At 37.8% G+C, this 15425-nt stretch overlaps 1 protein-coding gene across 1 annotated transcript in view; it reads right to left on the bottom strand.

The window, feature by feature from the left end:
* The window catches only part of MAN2A1 (mannosidase alpha class 2A member 1), a 200723-nt gene that overhangs the window by 5536 nt on the left and 179762 nt on the right, over window positions 1-15425 (bottom strand). The window contains exons 20-21 of the mRNA XM_027869175.1: window positions 6925-7119; window positions 284-391 (exon numbers count right to left, since the gene is read on the bottom strand). Of these exons, the coding sequence (XP_027724976.1) occupies window positions 284-391; window positions 6925-7119 (303 nt within the window). The remainder of the gene's footprint in view (window positions 1-283; window positions 392-6924; window positions 7120-15425) is intronic.

The following is a 15425-nucleotide window of genomic DNA, read 5'->3' as shown; positions in this document are numbered from 1 at the left end:
ACAATGAATTCTGTTTCAGGCATGTTGAGTTTGAGATGTCAAATACAGAGGATCTGAAGTATCCAACAGGCAGTAGATGATGTGGGAGTGAAACCTGGAAGAGTTTGGGGCTAGATATACAGATCTGGGAGACATACTATGAACCCTCTATGGCTGATGAATAAGTAACCCGAATGTTGCTATTATTTTCACATCATTACAGAACATTTCACACAATTATCTATGCCAGGAGGGAGAATTTCAAACACTTTATTAGTTCAGGAAAAAAACCTTTAAAACATACCTTTCCCTGAGTAAGTGAGCAAAGTAGTCCACTTCTGTTAGAAAATCTACAATCAAATCCCTTTCTATGAAGTATTAAGGCGGCCTCATCTAATGGTCCACTGTCTTCCTGGAAATAAAGAATGCATCAAATTAATTCATGACAGACATTAAAATAAACTTTTTATGAATGATGACATAGCAACTGCCTCAGATCTCAATATTCCTATTATAAATGCTAATGTTATTGAACATTTAATTTTTATTCAACATTTACTGAACATTTTTGTCTGCAGCTTTTTTCTTTCCCTCACCCAACCTCCTGCAACACCATCCTTTCAAAGGTGAATTGGGTCAGGAGACTCAGAATACAATCTTGGCTGATTTAACCACTCTTTCCCTCATATTATCATAATTCTTATAGTATCCAAAGCTCTTTAATTCTTTCTGAAAGTACTTCATATTCTGAATAAAGCCCATTATTTTTCCTAAAAAAAAAGTTCATTATTTGTTCAAATAAAGAACTTCAATGGAGTAAGTCTGATACACACACACACACACACACACACACACACACACACACATTAGCTGAATAAGGAACAAGAAAAGTTAGTTGTGATCTGGTCATTGAACAGTTTATCTTCTATTCTTAATTTAAATTTAGATTGCATTACTTATTGAATATCCATTTATGCGAATTATAGTAATATTTTCTCTTAAAAAAAATCTCTTCATTTTCACACCAGTGATATTTAAATGAAATTTCACTTATATACTAAGCAAACACTTTTTTTGGGCATAACAAAGTATGTAAATGGAGAACTGGTAAATATAACATTTGAATTCATATTGCAAAAAATACTCTTGTTAAAGAGTCAAAATACTGTTTTTGTTCAGTTGTTTTTCAATTGTGTCTGACTCTTCATGACTCCATTTTGGGTTTTCTTAGCAAAGATATTGGAGTGGTTTACCACTTCCTTCTCTAGCTCATTTTACAGATGAGAAACTGAGGCAAACAGGGTTAAGTGACTTGCCTGGGCTCACACAGCTAGTAAGTGTCTGAAGCCAGAGTTGAACTAAGAAAGATGAGTCTTCCTGATTACAATTCCAGTGCTTTATCCACTGAGCCATCTTTGTTTTATTATTTCGTGATGTCTCATGGCGTCATTAGCTTCCACATTCTCAATTCTAATTTTTAGGGAATGATTTCCTTAAATGAACTTTTATTACAACTTTTTCCATTTGGCCAATTCTGTTTTTTTTAAGGGGTTCTTTTCTTTTTTTTGGCCTCTTTTAGCAAGTAGCTGTCTTTTCATAATTTTCTTCCTTTATTCTCATTTTTCTACCTAATTTTTCCTCTACCACTCTTACATGATTTTGAAAATCAGTTGTAGTTCTTCTAAAAATTCTTGTTGGGCTTGTGTCTGGTTCATTTTTTTTTCTTGGAGGCTTTGTATGTAGTGGCTCCTTTGACTTCATTTTCTTCTTCTGAATTTCTGTCTTGCTCTTTCCTGTTACCATAGCTTTTCATGGTCAATTTAATTTTTTGTTGTTTGCTCATTTTCCACACTATTTCTTAATTTGGAACTTTATGTAAATGTTAGGATCTTTTCCCAGTGTGGGGAAGTGAGGGGCAGTGTTTCAAGTTTCTGGTTTTTTTGTACTGCTGTTTTCTGAGCTAGTTCTGGGGGTTTGGACCCAAGGGAGAAGGGGACTTCAGAAGCAGTATTGACTGTAATCCTAAGGGATAAGGGGCCCTTGCTGGGTAAAGTCCAAAGTGAAGACAAAAAGAGCAGTGACTGTACACCTTGCCCTAGATCACACCACTTTGGAAGGACCGAAAACTTGGGGCCAGAAGTGTTACTACCCCTCAGTGTTCCTGCTCCCTCTTGACTGAAAATGCTGCTCTTTGCCATTGAACTATGACCCAAAAGTGGGTATAGGTAATGGGGTTGCCAAACAGCATCTGATACTATGTCCACTGCTACTACCAGGGTACCTTATAATCTCTTTTTGACCAGTTGCAAGGTCCCCTTACTGTCTCTGTCTTGAGAGTTCCTGAAACTATACCATTTAGTGCATACATGTTTAGTACTCGTATTACTTCATTGCCTAGGACAGGGCTTCTTAAACTTTTTCCACTTGTGACCCCTTCAGGGCTTCTTAAACTGGGGGTCACAACTACTAGTTTAAGAAGCACTGGTCTAGGGTACATATTTAGCAAGACATAGTTTCCTTCCTTATATCTTTCTATTAGATCTATTTTGCTTTTGCATTGAGATCACAATTGCTATTCCTTATTTTTTTTTTTAACTTCAGCCGAAGCATAACAGATTGTGCCCCAGCCCCTAACTTTTATTCTATGTGTGTCTCTCTCCTTCAAACGTGTTTTTGTAAACAATATAATATAGGATTCTGTTTTTTTAATCCACCTAGCTATTCACTTCTATTTCATGGGTAAATTCCTCTCCATCCTATTTTTCTCCTTTAATAACTCTCCCTGCCAACACCCCAGTCCCCTTTCATCCTGTCCCTCCTCACAAGTGTTTTGTTTCTAACCACCGCCTTCCCAATCCACACTCCCTTTTATCAGTCCCCCCAGCCCCTTTTCTACTTCTGTATAGGGTAAGATAGATTTCTATACCCAAATGAGTGTATTTTATTCTCTCTTTGAGCCAAATCTAATGAGAGTAAGGTTCAAGAATTGCCCCACACCCCCCATCTATCATTTTAGGGCTAGATACCATGGATTTTTTTTGCTATTCATTGTCACAACTAGATGTCGACAACATAAAGAACAATACATGGGGGTGAGAACAAGGAAGGATATTTTTATATGTTAGCTTCTTTAAAAATATACATATTTTAAATGCCAGAAAATTGGGCTCTTTATGACAAATAGGTTTTTGTTTTTTAAAATGAAGTGCAGATGTTTCAATGATGCCTTAAAGGCTTCCAGTATAGATTTTAAAAATGAGATACAAGGGGCTTGATTTTCAAATGTAGAAGCAGGGAAAAGGGCAATTTGGAAAAAGTCCCTAGGGCTTACAAAAGGTTGAATCCTGGGTATGGTTATATCTGTAACATTCAGTAATTCTTTGTCTCACATTTATTTGTAAAGTCTTGAACCCTGGTGCTTGTCCCTATCCTGTATATACTTTTATTTTCTTGTTTATGTACACTTTCCCAACTTCCAGAAAATTTAAAATTGCCATGTTAAATGCAATCCTCCTTAATATTGTTCTTAAACTTAAAATATTTGTATTCTCTACTATTCACATCACTAATGAAATTATTGACATCCAAAGGTCCAAGCTAATCCCTTATTTCCTTCTAAGCAGATGCCAAATCAATTCCAAATGCTTCTCTTCTCATTTAAGAGTGGAGTCAAATCTCTAACCTGTTATTTTTTTCAATAGAAATTTCTCCATCCTTAAAAATATAAATACTTAATTATTAATAGAATTTAACTAAAAACATTCTTATTAAGAATGTCATGCTTCAAAGACACATATTAATTCTGAGCTTCCCTTTTTCTTCTGAACATACATGAAATGTATCACTGGATTCTAGTAACTGAATTTGATTATTTTCAGAAGGGAAATAAAAAAAAAAGGAAGAAACATATTGTGTATTTCTCTGACTTTCCAGGTATAGTATCTAGTGAGAAGGACTCAATATACCAAAAGATAATCTCTAAAGATGGTGGTGTAAAAGCAATGACTTGCTTGAGCTCTCCCCCAAACCCCTCCAAATACCTATAAAAAATGTCTCTAAACAAATGCTAAAGCAGCAGAACCCACAAAAAGACAGAGTGAAACAATTTCCAGCCAAAGACAAGCCTGGATGGTTGATCAGAAAGGTATATCATGCTGGGCTGGGAGAGGAGCACAGTTCGGCATGGGCACGCATGCTGCAGTGACCCTGGAGCAGGCCTCAGAGGACTGAACCATGGGCAGCTGTGGTGGTTACCAGACTTCTCAACCCACAAATGCCAAAGACAACTTAGAAGGTAAGTGGGAAAAGTCTGTTTCTACAGTGGTAAGAAAGAAAGATGGTGGGGTCCCAGTCCCATTCCCTGGGGTGGCAGCTGCTTCCTGAGCTTCTGGCCCACAGACTGAGGGGGAATCAAGTGGCTGATCAGAGGGGGATTGCACGAATCTCTCTGCTGGTGCAGGATTCTCTTGCTCTGCCCATGCTTGGATCTGGGTCACAGTTCTGGGTGGTGGTCCTGGGGCGAGAAGGAGTACTGGCATGGTGGAGCTTGTAGTGGCTGTGGAGAGGAAACCCTTCTCACAGTTCCAAGACAGAAAAGAGTGCTCATAGACCAGAGCACAGGCCAGGAAAGGAGTAAATACCTCGTCCCTGATCACAGCACCTTGAAAGAACTGAAAATTTACAGGTCCCTAGAAGTATCTCTGAAAACAGCTGCACAAAACTCCTGAAGCTTGGGACAGTACATTCTCCACAATGGAAACAGACCCCTACCTTAACAAAGAGTTTATAACTCAAGTAACTGGCTGAGATCATGAGCAAGCTGCGCAAAAACAGTCAAGACTATGTTATCTTACTTTGATGACAAAGAAGATCAAAACACACAACCAGAAGAAGACAACGAAGCCAAAACTCCTACATCCAAAGCCTCCAAGGAAAATATGAATTGGTCCCAGGCCATGGAGTCTGAGAAGCAAGTAAGAGAAGTAGAGGAAAAACTGAGAGTGATGTTAGTTGAGACCCAAAAAAATACTGAAGAAAATAACACCTTAAAAAACAGCCTAACCCAAATGGCAAAAGAGGTCCAAAAAGCCAACGAGGAGAAGAATGCCCTAACAAGCAAAATTGGCCAAATGGAAAACGAAGTCCAAAAGCTTACTGAAGAAAGTACTTCCTTAAAAATTAGAATGGAGCAATTGGAAGCTGGTGACAATTTGAGAAATCAAGGCACTGTAACACTAATCCAAAGGAATGAAAAAAATAGAAGAGAATGTGAAATATCTCATTGGAAAAACAACTGACCTGGAAAATAGATCCAGGAGAGAGAACTTAAAAGTTACTGGACTATCTGAAAGCCATGATCAAAAAAAGAGCCTAGACATCATCTTTCAAGAAATTATCAAGGAAAACTGCCCTGATATTTTAGAACCACAGGGCAAAATAGAAATTGAAAGAATCCACCGATCACCTCCTGAAAGAGATCCCCAAAGGAAAACTCCTAGGAATGTTGTAGCCAAATTCCAGAATTCCCAGGTCAAGGAGATATTGCAAACAGCCAGAAGGAAACAATTCATATATCAAGGAGCCAAAGTCAGGATTACACAGGACTTAGCAGCTTCTACATTAAGGGTCCGGAGGGCATGGAGTATGATATTCCAGAGGGCAAAGGAGTTAGGAGTACAACCTAGAATCACCTACCCAGCAAAACTGAGTATAATCCTTCAGGGTAAAAAATGGTCATTCAATGAAATAGGGGACTTTCAAGCATTCCTGTGGAAAAGATCAGAGCTGAATATAAAATTTGACTTTCAAATACAAGACTCAAGTGAAACATGGAAGAGGTAAATAGGAAAGAGACATCATAAGAAATTTATTAAGGTTGAACTGTTTACATTCCTGCAGGGAAAGATGATATTTGTAACTCATGAGTCCTTTGTCAGTATTAGGGTAGTGGGAGGGAAAAAATTATATGTATAGATAGATAGATAGATACATAGAAGGCACAGGGTGAGTTGAAGATGAAGGGGTGATATCTGGAAAATAAAATTAAGGAGTGAGAGAGGATTATACAGGGACAAGGAGAAAGGGAGAAATAGAGGGGAAATGGGGGATGGTGAGAAGGAATGAGTGAATCTTATTCTCATAGGATTTGGCTTAAGGAGGGAATAACACACACAATGGGGTATGGAAATCTATCTTACCCTTCAGGAAAATAAGGCGGGAAGGGGACAAGACAGCAGGGCATTGAGAGAGGGGAGGGCAGATTGGGGGAGGGGATAATAAAAAAGAAACACTTCTGAGGAGGGACAGGGTCAAAAGAGAGAATAGAATAAAAGGGGGGTAGGATAGGATGAAGTGAAATATACTTAGTTTTTCACCAACAGGACTACTATGGAAGTATTTTGCATGACTACACATCTATAACCTGTACCAAGATGCTTGCCTTTTCAATGAGGATGGGTGGAGAGGGAGGAAGGGAGAAAATTTGTAACCCAAAGTTTTAAAAACACACGTTAAAAATTTAAAAAAATAAAAAAATAAACAAACACAAAAGATAATCTCTACTACTCAATGAGAGGCAGTTTGGAGTCAGGAACATCTGTGTGTCAATCCTGACTCAAACACATAATAGTTGTGTGACTCTGGGTAAGTCACTTAACCTCCTTCATTCATAATTTCCTCATTTGTAAAATAGAGTCAATAGTAATATCTACATTGCTGAGATTTTAAAAGAAATATATCTAAATCATTGCACAAGCCTTAAAATGCTATATAAATGTCACACAATACTCTTATATAAATGTTAATATGTTTTTATCATTATTAATATTATTATCACTTAAAGAACAGGAGAGTTATAAAAAGCATTTTAATTTTTAAAGCATTAATGACTCATCCCCCAACACAACAAATGTAGCTGCCCTTTAAAAACATGTACTGTTAACATACCTTTGATTGTATTGTCCTTAGATTAACTAAGTGAATGTCACAAGGCATGGATGATACAAGTGGAGAAAATCCATTCAGGAGGTGAGGAATATTTATGTCTGGATTTATAGTCATTGTAATGACTGGATGATTTAAGAAAGAAGATGTTATGTGGCTAAGAAGTGAGGGATAACTGACTGACTTCTTTTCTTCTTTCTATTAGAAAAACAAAAAAATTAAATTAGTTGATAATTTAATATATTTGCATTTCTATACATGTTAAGAGTGGCACACATGCACACACACTTTACAATTATACTTTTTATTTCTATATTTACAGCCTTTTACCAAAAACAGCATTCCAAAATTTCACAAGTAATAGGATTAGACCTGGAGTTGAAAGGGACCAAAGAGGCCATTTAATTCAATCCCTTTCATGTTGTAGATGAGTAAATTGGGGCTCAGGGAGTATACAATGACTAGCTCAAGATCACACATTTAGTAAATGACACAGCTGAAGTTTGAACAAAGGTCTCATAATGCAAAGTTCAATGTGGGAAGGTTAGGTGCTTTTTCTACTGAACCAGAGTTAGGTCATTAAATCAACTTACAATCAATATAATAAAAAAAAAATCAATTGAGTTTTCATAAACACATTACAAAGAATACTTCAAACCCCTTAAAAATGATTTTGTAAGTAGAAACACTAACAACATATCCCACAACTCATTCATTCATTCGTCAAACATTTATTAAATGCCTATACTATGTGTCAACTGTACTGGACAAGGGAAACAAAACCAAAAGCAAACAGTTTCTGTCCTCAAGAAGTTCATCCAACTGGGGGTATGGGAAGAACAACATGAACAGTTAAATAAATACAAAGTAATTTCGAGAAAGAAGTAATCTAGCAACTAGAGGGATCAAGGTAGGGCTAACTGTGGAGAAGAGTCGGTTACACTGGTTTTTGAAGAGAATTAGGGATGCTAAGAGGCAGAAGTGAGGGGTGCAGCCAACACAAAGCCAGAGAGATGGAGATGGAATATCACGTACAGGGAACTGCGAGCAGGCAAGTTTGGCTGGAACCCAGTATGTGTGAAGGGGAATGATGTGGAATAAGCCTGAAAAAGCATGCTAGAGCCAGACTGTGATGGTCTTTAAATGTCAAACAGAGAAGCTCGTATTTTGTCTTCTTTTAAATTAAATTTTTTTTTCAATCAGCAAAAATCTGCCTTCTCTCCCTTCTGCCTCAACCACTTCCTCTCCCCAACTGAGACTAAAGAAAAATAAAAATCCTGCTACAAACCTATACAGTTAAGCAAAACAAATTTTTGCATTGATCATGTCCAAAAGAATATAAATTATATCCATATGTCTATAGCCTTCATTTTACATCTATATCGTATATGTGTGTATCATACATATATAAATAAAATGTGTATTATATCATGTATCTAGAGTGTAAAATGAGATATATATATATAGCATAATTATATTTAAATATATCTCATTCCACACTCTAGATATAATCAAAACATAATTATATAAATTATAAAATATATACACAATAAAATTTTATACACACATATACCCCAAACACATACAAATAATTCTGAACTCTAATTCTTTCACTTCTCTACCAGGAGGTAGGTAGCATGTTTCCTCATTAATTCTCTGAATAATAATAATAACTAACATTTATATAGTACCTATATGTCAGATACTGTGCTAAGTGTTTAACAAATATTATCGCATTTGATCCTCCCAACAACCCTGAGACATAGGTGTTATTATTACTCCCGTTTTACAGATTAGCAGATTGAGGCAGAGAGAGATCAAGCAACTTGCCCAAGGTCAAAGAACCAGTGTTGTATTTGAACTCAAGTCTTTTTGACTCTTGGCCCAAAGCTCTATCCACTGTGCCACCTAGCAGCCTCAAAAACAAAACAATACACTCTAAGTTGTCTGTTTTTACAATATAGTCCTGGTATAAACAGTTTCATTGGTTATGTTCACTTTACTTCAGTTCATAAAAGTCTTCCTAGGTTTCTCTGAAACCATGCCCTTTGCTATTATTTCTTACACAACAATCATATTTCATTGCATTTGTACATTATACCTTGTTCAGCCATTTCCCTAAATGAGGGGCACTGCCCTCAGACTCCCATTCTTCTGTCACTTCAAATAGAGCTTTAAATACTTTTCTGTGTGTTTAGCAAGAGTTTGTTTTGCTAAGCCTCCTTTTAATCTGCTTTCCCTTTAATTCTCCATTCTCTCTTCTCTTTCTTTTTCCTGTGGAGTGAAATTTATTTCTGGGGGGGGGGGGGGTGTATGTGTAGGTGTGCATGTTCTTCCCTCCCTTGATCAAATCAGATGAGGAAAGCTCAACTGTCAGCTGATCTCTTCCTCCTTGCCTACGTAGACTTCTACTCCAGCCCAAGACAACCTGGATGGTTAACCAGAAAGTGGAAAGGTCTGTTGCGCCTGGCTAGGAGAGGAGCGCAGTTCAGCGTGGGCCACACAGGCAAAGACTGGGCCTCAGTGAACCTGGAGCAGGCCCCAGGGTACTGAATCAAGGGGAGCAGTGGCTGTTTCCAAACTTCTCAACTCACAAACGCCAAAGACAACTTAGAAAGTCAATAGGAAAGGTCTGTTGGACCACAGTGAGAGAGGAGCTCAGTCCGGCCCCAGTCCTGGTGCAGCGGCTGCTTCCACAGCTCTCAGTCCACAGATAGAGGGGAGATCGCAGGTATCTCTTTGCTGGTCTGAGGCAGGATTCTCTTGCTGTGCCCATGCTTGAATCTGAGTCACAGTCCTAGGTGGCAGTCCTGGGGGAGGAGGAGCACTGGCGTGGTGGGGCTTGTGGCGGCGGTGGAGAGAGAATCCTCCTCACAGTTTCAAGGCAGAAAAGAGTGCTTGTGGTCACTCACAGACCAGAGCACAGGCCAGGAAAGTAGTAAACAGACCCCTTCCTTAACAAAGAATTTAATAGTCAAGTAATTGGCTGGAAACATGGGCAAACAGTGCAAAGAAAAAAAAAAAAGTCAGACCATAGAATCTTATTTTGGTGACAAAGGAGATCAAAATATACAACCAGAAGAATACAACAAAGTCAAAGCTCCCATATCCAAAGCCTCCAAGAAAAATGTGAATTTGTCCCAGGCCATGGAAGAGCTCAGAAAGGATTTTGAGACGAGAAGTAGAGGAAAAACTGGGAAGAGAAATGAAATTGATGCCAAGAAAATCATAAAAAACAAGTCAACAGCTTGCTAAAGAACACTCAAAAAAATTACTTAATAACGCCTTAAAAAATTAGACTAACCCAAATGGCAAAAGAGGTCCAAAAAAGCCAATGAGGAGAAGAATCCTTAAGAAGCAGAATTGGCCAAATGGAAAAGGAAGTCCAAAAGCTCACTGAAGAAAATAAGTTCTTAAAAATTAGAATGGAGCAATTGGAAGCTAGTGACTTTATGAGAAATCAAGACAATATAAAGCTCCTATTTGGTTCATTCTATTTTAGGAAGTTTGTTGTTTGAGCAAGGTTTTGCACCTCTTGTGCCAAGCTCTTAATTCCTTTTCCAATTCTTTCTTCCACAACTCTCATTTCTTTTCCATTTTTTCCCCCTCTAGCATTCTTATTTCATTTTTAAAAACATTTTAAAACTCTTAAAAAAAATTATTGCTTTTCTCCTGGAATTCTAATTGAATTTGTAGCCGAGTTGTTTGTTTGTTTTTCCCTTTTCTTTCCTTTGAGGTCTTGCTTATGTTTTTGCTTGCAGATAATTCTGTTGTAGATGTTTGCTTATAGATGTTTCTTCTTGATCATCATAATAGTTTTTGTGGTATGATTTTTTTTCCCGCTCATTCTTTCTGATTTCGACCTGATATTAGGGCTGGACTCTGTGCACTTCTGCAGGGAAGGTCTGGGCTAGTCTTGTTGCTGCTTTCTTGGGTTTTCAATGTTGTGTGATTTCAGGATCTCCAGAACAGCTCAGGCTAGCTCCCAAAATGATCTTATTAATGGTATAAAGTATGACTGCTGCCCCCCCACCCTGGTCTAAGCTTTGCAAGCCTGCCTGGGGTTAGATCTGTCCAAGAGTAGATTGCTGTTGTATTCAGCCATAATCCAACATCTGGGAAGCTCTGTTGATTCAGAGTGACAGAAATGCTGGCTCCCCTTGGGTCTGGGGGTTCCTGTACTGGTTATCCCTCTGAAGGCTTCAGATTGGGTTAGAAGCTAGAAGTGAGACTTTGCTCTGTACCTGGGGATTCAAGTCATATCTCTGCTACTTAATTTTGAGCTTGTTCCTCTCCGGCTAGGGCGTGCAACCACTGCCCTTGAATCACAGTCTTGTTGGCTCAGGAGCTATGACATGAAACTGGGTAGTGGGTAGCAAAGTTTCCAGTTGGCATCTACTCCTGCACTCTGTACATGGTGCCCTGGTGTGGGTCTGGGACTTCTTTCGCCTTGGTGTATAGCCTCACTGTATACTAGAGTATTTTACTTGGACTATATCGCCCAGAATGTCTACAAATCTCTGTTTCCCTATGCTGACCTGGCCCGGGAAAAATGACTCATTGTGATTTTTCTTGGGAGTTTCCATCAAGATTTGATCTGGAATATTTTCTGAATCTATTTTCTGAGAAGTTTTGGAGGGGAACTAACTGTACTTCAGACTATCAGTTTGACAGGGGTGTGAAGGGTGGATTGGAGACGGTTTCATTACTTCAAAGGACATTTTACCCTATTATATTAGACTCTACCATTTTCTCATGATTTTTTTTGTCTTACATAAGTAGATTATAACGTCATATATATCCATCTAAAACTATGTTTGCATAGCAAATATCATACTTTAGGGACTCAGCATACACTGAAGAAACAGATCATCTAAGCATAAAACATTAAAGATGATATATTTAAAAAATCTAATCTTTTTGAATTGTCAAACTACTGACCCATGCTTTGTTCTCATTTTATCAGAAGAGAAAAATGATTTTATATATATAAATGTTTGGGGAGTGCTGAGTACTGTCATTTCTACACAGTAATATAAATATATACATATATGCATACCTAAAAACACAAACATTAAATGGAATGGTTTCCTACCAGATTTGAAGATATACACTACATGATTCACAAATGTTAAGTCAGAATAAATATAGAAAATGTTCCATCAACTGACTTTAAATCAAATTTAAGCTAATTGGATCTAATCAAGTTAAAAAAAAAAGATATAGTGCTAGGCCTAGAAAAAGAAATAGATTATGTATATAGTTTCTTTAGTTACCAGCTAGGTTCCAAACAGAAATTTGAATGCATCTCCCATTACTAGAAAAAATTATTAGTATTCCAATAATAACTTCTGTGAAATTATGACCACTAGCAGCAGAGGCATCAAATGAAAATCCTAGTAGCTTACCAGTGTAAGGCATAAGGTAAAGAAAAAGTACAAAGAACTGATCATTTCTTTACTCCATAGTAGGTGAATGTGAAATTGACATTTGAGGGAAAAAAATAGGAATGATGAGGAGGGATCGAATCCCACCTTTGACACAACCTACATAATCTCACACAAGTCAATTAATCTTGGTTTAAGTTCTAGGTCTTATTCTCCTCATCTGTAAAGTGAAGAGGACTAGATGACCTCTCAGGTCTCTTCCAGCTCCAGATTTATCATCCTATGTTATCACAAAGTAACATACCCAAGGCTGATAGTCAACTGTAGTCAGGTCAACAAAATTACACAGCAAAAATATAAAGTTGAAAAAACAAAAACAAAAACAAAAACAAAACATGCCTTGAAATCTTAGACCTTTTAAAGCTGCTTACAAATACAGATTAGGTAGAATTGTGAATGAAAAAAAAACAGCATTCTCAAACATATATTTTCAAAATATCTGTTGATTTCATTGCTATAAGAATTTCCCAATGAGAAAATATCCTATGCCAATCAAAATCAGCACTTGCTCTGCAACTTGCTAGAGTCAAAGATTTGCCTGGGGCCCAAGAGGTTAAGTGACTTGCCCAGTGTCACAGCTGGTATGTGACAGAAGTGAAACTTGAACCAAGGTGCTCCTAACTCTGAAGTCAATTCTCTCTCTATAGTGCCATGCTGCCCCTCACATTATTATTATTATTATTAATTTTTTTTAGGCAATTGGGGTTAAGTGACTTGACCAGGGTCACACAGAAGTGTCAAGTGTTTGGTGTGAGGCCGCATTTGAACTCAGGTCCTCCTGACTTCAGGGCTGTGCTCTATCCACTGTACCACCTACCTGCGCCCCCCCCCCCCCCCCCACATTATTATTCATCAGTGAGTATAAGATGTGATCCCTTTCAATAATTGAAAACTTAGACCAAAATTACATGACTTCAAAATCTAGGTTAGAATTACAGAATGCTATGCAACAGTGAGTGGTTCTGGTGAAAAACAAAACAAAACCAAAAAAATGGCATAATAACGTGTTACAAGCACCTGTCTTATTGGTACTTGAGAATCAGGCTTACTAGACTGGCAATACAAAGAAAGAATTATCCCCTTATTTCTAAAAACATTCTTAAAAAAAATCTATTTGGTCTCACGATGTACCCCAAAGTTTGACCACTGAAATTGTCTAAAATCACATACTTTTAAAGTTGGTCAAATTTTTTTCAGAAAAAAAAAATTAAATGAGATGCAATGTAGCACAGCAAATTGTTCATATGTATGATATACAATTGTTCAGGAATATACAAATGTGTGTACCTGTGATATATACATATGTATTTATGTGTGTGCCAATAAAGTTCAATCTGCCTCCTAAGTTTCCTATCGGAGCAGAACATGCAGCTCTCAGAAGCACTCAGGCACAGGATGCATTCCCTGCTCTAGTCAGCCATAGTCAGAGAAGTTGGTGCAGTCTTTATAAACCGAGTCATTTCCTTCACCGACCCCTAAATCCCCTCAACTGCAACTAAGATACTTGATCTTCAATATTCTAGTGCTGCTCTGACCAGTTTTACTTCACTAATCACTGAACAGGAATGGGACAAAGTTTCTACTGGACTTTGGCTAGACTGGTCCAGGCTAGGACCAGAGGCTCAGATACCAAACCTCTTGAATGCAGAACCTTTTCTAAGAGTAGAAGGATGGAGAAAGAAATGGCACAGTATCTTTTGCCAAGAAAATCCCAAATGTAATCTTTTTTGCTCTCCTTGAGAAATAAGAGTATGAGAAGCTTTATTTACAATTCCATTTTCTTTCAGAAAAGATTTCATTTCTAACCACAGCAAGAAATGACTCAGATGTTTCCTTTTTCTTTCTTGTTGCCCTTGGTTAGAGGAAAGAATATTCCCGTGTGCAGAGGGCTCAGCCAACCTAAGTAAGTAGGCTGGTTTCCCCTTTCCTCTAGTTCCTGACAGAGAAGAGACACTGCCTTCTGCTTTTTTTTGTTTGTTTGTTTAAAGGCAATTGGGGTTAAGTGACATGCCCAGGGTCACACAGCTAGTAAGTGTCAAGTGTTTGGTCTGAGGCTGGATTTGAACTCAAGTCTTCCTGACTTCAGGGTCAGTGTTCTATCCACTGTGCCACCTAACTTGCCCCCTGCCTTCTGCTTTGCATAAGACTCTTAAGAGTGTGAGTCCATCAAAAAATATTACATATTCTCATTCTGTGGCTAACAAATTCTTACTTCTTCCTCTACTAATCTTGGTGACACAAAATTATTGGCTGTGTAAGTGAAAACTACCTCTTTATTCTTGCTACCTCTTCCAAAGACAACCCTATCCAACTCTGCCCTACCTTCAATTGTGTCTTCTGGAACCTCCTTCTGTCAATCTATCTAAATTGTGGTGGTAGTTACCTGCCCTAAGACACTCCGGTCTCCTTGGTTCAATCTTCCTCTCTTTGTCAACTCTTTCCTTTATGCTAGGAGACTTTTATACACATTATAATGTCCCCTCAAACATCCTTGCCTCTCTAAACTCATCATCACTCTACCCTAGTTAGTGAAAAAAAAAAAAAAAATTACTGAGCATCTAATTATGTTAAGCGCTGGGGATACAAAAAGCATCAAAAGACAACCTGTTCTCAGGGAGTTTATAATCTTAGGGAGACAATGAAACAGGTAGAACAAATCAAACACGTTGAATGTTTGAAAGGCAAATGTGAAAGAAGATTTGAGATTGGAGATCAGTAGAGAAGTTAGAGCAAGATAGGTAGATCTGAGAATCACCAGCAGAGACGATAAATGAATCCATGGGAGCTGACAAGATTAACAAGTGAAGTATTATGGGGGGGGGGGGGGGGTCTATGACAGAAACCTTTGGGATACCTACTGTTAAAGGGAGGATCTAGCAAAAAAGACAAAAAAAGTAGTCAGATAGGTGGGAGAAAAACTAGGAAAGAAGTGCCAAAAACTCAAGAGAAATAAGAATATCAAAGAGGAGAGGGTGATCAAACAGTGTCAAAGGCTACAGAGGAGTCAAGGAGACTGAAGATTGAGAAAAGTCCAATGAATTTTGCAATTAAGAGATG

Source organism: Vombatus ursinus, unplaced genomic scaffold, assembly GCF_900497805.2.
Source record: "Vombatus ursinus unplaced genomic scaffold, bare-nosed wombat genome assembly UNPS02014792.1, whole genome shotgun sequence".
Classification (NCBI taxonomy): Eukaryota; Metazoa; Chordata; class Mammalia; order Diprotodontia; family Vombatidae; genus Vombatus; species Vombatus ursinus.
Note: the sequence above shows the minus strand (reverse complement) of the source record. Positions and strands in the feature narration are given on the sequence as shown.